This window comes from Bombus affinis, chromosome 16 (assembly GCF_024516045.1).
Source record: "Bombus affinis isolate iyBomAffi1 chromosome 16, iyBomAffi1.2, whole genome shotgun sequence".
Lineage (NCBI taxonomy): Eukaryota > Metazoa > Arthropoda > Insecta > Hymenoptera > Apidae > Bombus > Bombus affinis.
The window spans coordinates 81,106-89,896 of NC_066359.1; the positions used below are offsets into that span (position 1 = coordinate 81,106).

The 8,791-nt window shown below is 32.9% G+C and overlaps 1 protein-coding gene across 1 annotated transcript; it reads left to right on the forward strand.

Moving 5' to 3' along the window:
* Window positions 1-2,958: 2,958 nt before the first annotated feature.
* Window positions 2,959-5,479, forward strand: LOC126925907 (uncharacterized). Its single transcript, XM_050741911.1, has 3 exons — window positions 2,959-3,153; window positions 3,265-3,408; window positions 5,153-5,479. The coding sequence occupies exons 1-3, from the start codon at window positions 2,959-2,961 to the stop codon at window positions 5,477-5,479; spliced, it is 666 nt and encodes a 221-aa protein (XP_050597868.1).
* Window positions 5,480-8,791: the final 3,312 nt, after the last annotated feature.

The window sequence follows — 8,791 nt, forward strand, 5'->3', positions numbered from 1 at the left end:
CAAGTTGAGTACAACTTGGACTTTGGAAGAAAGCACATTTTGTTATCCCGTTGACCGCGGATTCGTTATCGAATGGCCATTGTCATTAGTGTCACGAGTGCCTAATCACAGCGGTTAATTGCTGACGCTGTAATATCCATACTTGTGTTAATAAATTTTACCTTTGCTGTACAACATCTATAGCTAATTAGAATTGAAGATTCATTAAACGCCCCTAACCCTAATCCTAATGTAAAACCGACATACATATTACATTATATAATGTATAATATTATCTATATATTATATTATAGAATTTTTATGTATTTCTAATCATTTAAATGGTAAAAAAAATTTATTTAAGTACTATTCTTAACAGATATTCTTTTCCGTTTAATACTTCTTATGAAACGGTTAATTATTTACGTTATAATTTTCATATTTTTATTAAATAATCTTATGAATTATACAACATTATTCGCGCGGTATTATTTATTTTATGGAACTTCTTTTATTATACGTTTGAAAATAATTTGTTTTCATGGAATTTTTATTATACAAATTCTAAAATGTCTGTTCCATGATAACGTTTTTTAAAGAAGTTCCTAAGGATAACATTTCTTTCCATAAAAATCCCACAGGGACATATTCTCTTAAACGGAACATGTAAGTTATAGAACTTTTTGAGAAACAAAAGATAACTGTTTATTTCAATCCTTGGTGAATAACGCAATAGAAGCGACGGAAAGAGAAATGATAAAAAGAAACCAAAGTTACAGGTCAAAAGTATGCTATGTGTTGTTCCTAGCAACAATAAGCATGTTTGCAATATTTATTTGTATGCTGCAGATTTTTATGCATTTATAGGAAATGTAAAAGTGCAAAACTGCACAGGATAAGATAATAACAAAAAAAATGTATAAATATCCAAATTATAGTGCTTTTTACAATATTTGTTAGATAAAACAATCTCTTGCCAAAAATATGAATTTGCTTAAAAATCCATAGCCTATTCGTTTTACGCAACTCTGTAATGTTATATATAAAATTTAGACGTCCATATTTGTGAATTTTGTTCCATAGATGCTCTCGAGAGCTGTGTATCTATTGGAGAATAGCTCTGAAAATTTTTTCATTTAAATAGAAAATTCTCCGAGAAAATAGAATTGTATCATTTGAGATTTGTGTCTGCGTACGTTCTATAATTTGCGTTTGAAGGCCAACGTATTATAATACGCAATTGCTTATAAGTTTGCGAAATCAGACCAAATCGCATCCAAGTTCAACTTTTCGGTCTTCATTAGCTAAACTCGCATTATTATTACTCGTGATCTAGTAAGTAATAGTAAACGTCAACATACTGTAATTCTTATTAATATTCTGTACTATGTTCGTACTATGTTCGAGAGATTACTCGTTTATATATCTATTTCTTCATGGTAGTGTTATTCAATTAATTATTTGCTTTAATATATTGAAGCATATGTTATGGTCTGCAGAAATATAGGTTTCATTTATTTAATGCACGAAATGCACAATTATTAGTTTTTTATTAAAAAGCAACAAGTTTCCAATAATACTATTATAAGCAAAATAATATATAGAGCAATAATAATCTCTCGATCACCATCATGCCCGACTAGTAATAGAAATCGATTTGCATTCAAACACGCATATATGAATGTGTATATTAAACATATCCATACTTAAGGTCATGTAATTTTTATTATGCAGGCACCAGACAATTTTATAAACTATGTCCACACTGGGAAAATTTTGTAATAACACGGCTAAGCAAGTTGTTCTCCACGATTTTCAGATCCTTCCATAACTTAAAATAACAATGTTGTACCTCACAGAGATTATCTTAGCAATCATTAATATTTGTATATTAGATATAAAAATGTAGATTTCCAACAAATTACTTGACTTTGAAATTTCTTTTGTAAAGATATAGAAGGGATTCGGAAATACAAATAATTCCCTTTATTTAGCACACGACAGTTATACATATATCTTATACTCTAAAGACCTCGAAATCCTACTCGCACGCACGCTTGTTGTCAACCGATTCTTCCAGATACTTCTAACGACTGACTATCGTCTTTTGTCCCAACTAAGGCCTGGACGCTTTCTGACGATTACACACACATTCACGTGTACAGTGTAAATGTATCATATTCCTGACATCTTTATTACTTTTGATAATGCTTAAACTTATTACGATTATTAATCTATTAATATCTACTAGATATTTTTTATATAGATTCCAAAAAATGTTATTTATCCGTTTCCTAAAACTACTTATTCGACATATTCAAACAACTTCTCCCAAGACAGTATTTTCATTATATGGTATTGCATCGCACTTTGGAACTCTCCGATAATTACATTACTTACATATATATATATATATATATATATATATATATATATATATATATTGAGAGATACATACAACGGGGCTGATCTCCGTTAGTTCAAAGTCATGCTAGTATAATATCGTATAATTAGTATAAACACAAGCATAGTGCCCACTTGCGACAAACATAGTTTACAATTGTTTTTCTCTTAAATCAACACTCGCGTTTACACAGCACTGTATTATTACATGTGTAGTCCATTTACGACAAAAGCTGTCGTGAGTTACCCCGGAGAATACATTCGAGGATTCGGAGCCTGAGAGCCACTGTCCAAGCGGGTCATTCACCTGGCGGAGAGCGCTCGCGCTGTAGCTTCCTCTCAAGTGGCTACAAAGTAATTCTACTGTCTAAGAGTTGCTTTCGAAGCACGAACCAGTTTCGAATCCTGAGCGAATGTGCTTCTGGACTAGATAAACTGTTCAAGGTAACAGGACATCACTGGCTTCACTAATTGAATCAACACTCTCGTTTAATACAATTCATAAAAGCGAAAAAAGTTAGAAACAGAGACATTTTTTTAATCACGCTTTCAAACCAAGTTACTCGCATTGTCGAAATGTCGTTGGGTAAAGAATGGTTAATGGATAGCACTTTCAAATTAATTAACTTGTACCAGCAACAGTCGGTATTGTGGGATAGAAAGCACGTGAATTACAGAAATCGAGAAAAAAAATTATTGTTTGAAATTGGGTCGAAGTACGAGTGTATCGCAGAAGAAATTCGGCGGGAGATTCATAACTTAAAGAACCAAGTAAAGAATATACTAAAGAAAACAGCACTGATTAAACATATTATTTTAACTATCAGTTATTTGTTACTTCTAAATAACATTATTTATTATTATTTAATCATAAATCATAAGATGTCAGAAGAATTGAGAAAAATTAAGAAAAGAAGAAGCAAGAGCGATACCAAAAAGGTAAGAACATCGTACTGGCCCTATTTTAATGCATTCAAATTTTTAATTCCAGTGCTCATCCCGACCGTGATCCAGTCCTCGTTCACATAGATAGTTACAGATAAAAGAAAAGTAATTCAAAAAGCTTTCTGTACATAAAGTACATCATACGATTCGTTTTGACGTCCTGAATACGAATGTTGCGTTCTTTTCTGGCGGAACAGATGAAAACTTATCAGAAATGCACAGATCCAATCCAATCACAGATGTAGAAAACCAATCTTAAAGTACACTTTGTAAAGTATTCAAATTGTCCTATGTTGAACTTTTTGCCCTCACGATGCCATTGATATTCAACCGAATGTTAGATAAACGTTTCTGTCGATACATTTAGCTGGGCGCCATGTTGATCCTATTCTCTATGTATGTATCTCATCTTCTTGTTTACTACTGTATGAGTGATTTCATTTCTTGAAAAAGCATTATATGCTTTCTTCTCGTTGTGTATTTCTATGCCCTGAAATCTTCAAAATCATTTTTAATCATCCTTATTACCGAATGTCCGTCAATGTCTTGCGCGATTATATGTTCTTCTTCCAAACTTGCTCTTATCAATTTGGATAATTTTATTGAGGATATCAATTTTTCCACAAGATTTTTGACGATACAAATAATCGTCAACAAGCATGTTTCGATACAAATTGTACCTGTCATAAATGTTTCAATCATTAAGCATTTCTTTTTTATCAGCTAGTTCCAATGCTTTAAGCCGACGTTTATCGTAGCTTTCCGTATGACAAAAGCTGTACGTAATACTGTACATTTTTAACAGCGATAACTTTATGTTTTCAAATCAGATGCCCTTGGTGAAAACAATTTCTTGGTGACTTCCCTTCGCTTTACATGGAGAAGTTCCGAGCTCGGGACGGTTGAAGTACATGCCAATGTACTATTGTATATACTATTGTACATTGTATATACTATACAATGTACAATTTCTATACGACGCTTTCCACAGTACTTGCTTTTGAGAAGAAAGTTGGGATCTTGAAACCAACGTATGGCATCTTCGCCATCTTTTATTTCAAACATTAAACGCTGACGGATCTATTTTCATATTAGGTCATCCCATAAGTTCGTGCCGTTTTTCGAGCGGTTATATATGTTAAGATTGTTTACATACCTTTCAGTTTCATGAAAAAATGTAATCCCCCTCTCGTTGTACAACTTCTTCCCATTTTTCATTATTCCGTCTCGATAGAAGTTCTCTTGTTTTTCTTTAAAATATGAAATGTATACACGAAGGTCGGCATGAACTTATGGGATGACCTAATATTTTTAAGCTGTATGAAAGATTCTTACATAAATATCATAAAAACAAAAGAGTATTGCTTACGGTATACGCGATCACTGTGATGCTCTCGAAGGCTCCGCTCGAATCTTCTTGAAGATTCTTTCCGAAAAGAAAATTTACTACATATTCCTTCCTATGATGCTGCCTTATCTTTTCAAAATTTGAGTTGGGTTTTGAGGAAGACACGTTCAAGATTGAAGCTATTTCTAAAAAAAATTTTAGTCAATATGTCATTTTCACAAAAAATGGACGTCAAAACAAGTAAAATAATGCATAATATGTGCTAAAAGTTTGGGGGAAGAGAATCACTGGTAAAATCTTAACGTATGTAAGCAATATAAATATTCATCATGATTGATTAAAATCATAATGATTTTATTCTATTATATTTCTTGAACTAGAATATAATCAGGTATTGAACTAAGTGAGAATACTGTAATAAATAATTTTATTTTGTTATAAATTATCTGCGTGAAAATGTTATTGTTTTTTTTGGAGAAAAACATTACTGAAGCAGAAGAAGAAATAGAAAGATATGCAAAAATTAAAGAAATATCAAAAGAACCAACGAATCCGCCAAAAGTGTGGACGTTCAAAAAACGCAAATGTCTGAATGATGTCGATGAAGAATTATGTCAAGTGGCTTTGCAAAAATTGCAAGAAGAACCAGATAATTATGATAAATTTGGACAATATATTGCATTACAGCTACGATCTTTGAAATCAGACTTCAACAAGGTAAGGATGAGAAGCGAAATAAAATTTATATTCAAGTATACCATCTACATCTACACTTATCTTGTCTCCTGCACTACAAACAAATGATACAGACCAGCAAATACAAAGTCACGCCGCGACATTATAAACTCTGCTACCTACATATACAGGGTGGTTGGTAACTGGTGGTACAAGCGGAAAGGGAGTGATTCTACGCGAAAAAAGAAGTCGAAAATATAGGATAAAAATTTTTCGTTTGCGGCTTTGTTTTCGAGAAAATCGAAAATTGAATTTTCGCTCGGTATGCGTGCACCTTTCTTTTGGAATTTTTGGGAAGATTCCCAATATTTTAGTGTAGACTATTTATTATAACTGTACTTAAATGATAAGACTTAGAAATAGTTGTTATGATTCAATCCTATTATGTTTGCCCGAGATTTGTGACGGTGGGCTTGGGCTCGAGGTGACACAACTGGTCGCCGAACATAGCCACGATCACAGGACGCGTTTTTATCTAACAGAGAAGCGCCAGTATTGTGGGACACCCGTTGTATTAACAATCAAACCCCGGGCAGAAGCAATGTCAGCTCTACGCGGATCTGCCTAGCAACGGTGGTTGGAATTTTGTTGATATCCCCGGCCAATATGCAACGAACAAACGCGATCGTAAGAAGAGGAAAATTTCCATCAGTCTTTTATTCTTGCGATCACCTTTGCACATCGTTTTTATGTGCATTATTATATCGAGCGTCACAGCAAACATTACTTTGTGCTTCAAAATATGTTCTGCATTTAACAAAGAGTTACCCCGTTGACCGTGGATTCGTTATTGAACCTAAGAACATTGTCCCTAATATCTCGAGTGTTTAATCACCACGGTTATTTGTCAAACTTTGTAAAAATCAATATTTATACCAGTAAATATAATCTCTATTGTACAACAATGATGACTAGTTCGAATGAAAATTCGTTACACACCCATGAACCTAACGAAAACCCGACATATATATCAATACTTAATTTTTGAATTTATATAATGCATATAATATCTATTTAGTAATTGGTCCTTTATAATAAAATTTATATTGTTACGATTTGGTCTTGATCTTTGGTGTTCGTAACTATTATTTGTTACTCTAGATATCGAATCTAAGATTTCTCGAATCAAAACGGTAGTTGCTGCCACTAGAAATAGTTTCAACTATTTTAGTTAATATTATTCAAAACGAGGTGAATGACTGAATGGAATAGGTTCAGGAACTTATCGCGCCTCTCTAACGCGCGGCACTATTCTGAATATCCCAAAAGCTCGTGCTCCCAATACTTTTGCGACAACTGAATGGATTCAAAACTTGTCGCATCTTTCTAAAGCGCGACTCTATCTTTAACTTCCAAATTGTTGTGTCTTTGATATTCTAATTCATAACCGTATGAGTAGCGTTGACTAGCGTATCAAGTATATAGATTTCACGTTTCGGCTCACCCGCTATGTGCAGGAGTACTAGCACGGGAAGGATTAAAGTCTTTTCAATGTCTTCTTGATTGTTGAACAATTTTATTCGAGCAGTACATATACAGGTACAGGTTCGAAATTGAAGAAGAGAATGTTACAATGTTTAGATTCTCACCTTGTTTATGTGTATAATCTATCGCACACTTAGACTATTATAATAAGTTAGTATAATTGTTTGAAGACTGACTATATAATTCGTTTACAAATAACAAGTGTCCCGTTTTACTTCTTGATGTTACTCAAAGACTAGGCAAAACAATTCTCCGCTTCGCAAAGACTACTGACTAACTGATATCTGAAAACTCTCAACTCAGAAGAACTCAACAAAATTTAAAACTTAAAACTGCAAACTCTCGACTGTTAATTCTTGACTTCTTGAACTACTTGATAACTACTTTTTGACAACTTGAACTCTTGAACTGCTTGACAACTTGATAACTTGAACTCTAACTTCTCTTAACTTTAACTTAAACTAAACTTGATTTTGAACTCTGACTGAAAACTTTAAGTGGTTGCGCTTATTTATACTAAAAAATATCATGGAGTAATTGTCACGTGACTGTTTATTCCATAAATACGCGGAGTTTCGGCACGTGATTACTTCCGTAGACGCCGCAATCTTCATTTTTGTTGGTGTCCTTCCAAAAAGCGTCAAAATTTCTTTTCTTTGCTGATGTGGTTTCTATGTAACTGTTTTGGAACTTTTCCTTTTTGAAGTCCTTGCTATTGCATTCCTCTTAGCATTTTAATTTCCGCCAATGATGAGTCGTACTTTCCTTGACCTGATGTTACCTTTTGCTGATGCCGATCTTTGATTCTTTGGCGCGTGACAGTTACTAGGTGGGGAGAGCGTGCGCCAGGCGGCGCGTGCCAGCGGACGTCTCATTGTTTCTTGTTTGCGATTTCGATATTCTTCGGTCAGGTTTTAATAATATATATAATTATGTGTTTATTATGTGTTTATTATAATTATGTGTTTATACGTTTGTTGTTTTATTGTGATATTAAAGTGTTTCTTAAGTTTTCTGTTTTTAATTCCATTTGTCTAAAGATGTAGCTCACGCTATTGGCGAGTCATGACGTGTTCTTTTCTATCTCATCTTACGGCTCGTGCGGAGCGCGAGACGTGACAATATTAAAGTTTATATTCCGTTATTTATAAATCCTTAACAAATGTTAATGGAAATATTTTTCCTTGTATGTATGTGTTGTATGTATATGTTGTATGTATGTGTATGTACTGTAGATCATTGTATTCGTCATAAAACATTCTATCAGAGGATAAGCAAGAAACAAGCTATTGAAATTTAACAAAACGAAGCCGACGAATTATGATTTACTTCAATGAATTTATAATGTAATCTTTAATGATTTCTACTAATAACGATTACAGCAGCTTACGCAAACACGAGCAAAAGCCAGAATCGATTAATCAAGTATTACGTAATCACGTACGTAAGAATTCATTTGTTTGATTATTCCTGTATAAACATCTACATCCATAAGTGTTAAAACATTAAGATATTTGCAGTGTAGATTGATTTGCTTAAAATTCCTTTGAAATATCGACGATACGTTATTTGATATATTATTTATACATGGTTCAATTTTTAAACAGTCTAGCCCTACTGAAATAGAGATATTCATCTTCAAATCTAATAGTTTTTACATGTAATGTCTATTATAGGTCGCTGCATACTGATTTTGTGATTAACTACAGAAGGACCGTTCTTAAAAAGCTATTAAAAAACTAATAGGCTGTGTATAATGTCAAGAAAAACCTTTTTGTAAAAAGAAATTCGAATACAAGTATTTTGAAATATTTAATATCGCTAATTATGACGTGCAAAATGTAGCATATTATAATGTAAAACTGCTGTTCTGTCCATTTCTGAATTGTTTGTTAG

Bases quoted from the DNA above. Each gene is read 5' to 3' on its own strand.
- LOC126925907 (XM_050741911.1), top strand. From the start codon at position 2,959: ATGTCGTTGGGTAAAGAATGGTTAATGGATAGCACTTTCAAATTAATT. The intron at 3,154-3,264 runs GTAAAGAATATA...ATAAATCATAAG, and splicing joins TTCATAACTTAAAGAACCAA to ATGTCAGAAGAATTGAGAAA. The intron at 3,409-5,152 runs TAGATAGTTACA...TTTTTTTTGGAG, and splicing joins TGATCCAGTCCTCGTTCACA to AAAAACATTACTGAAGCAGA.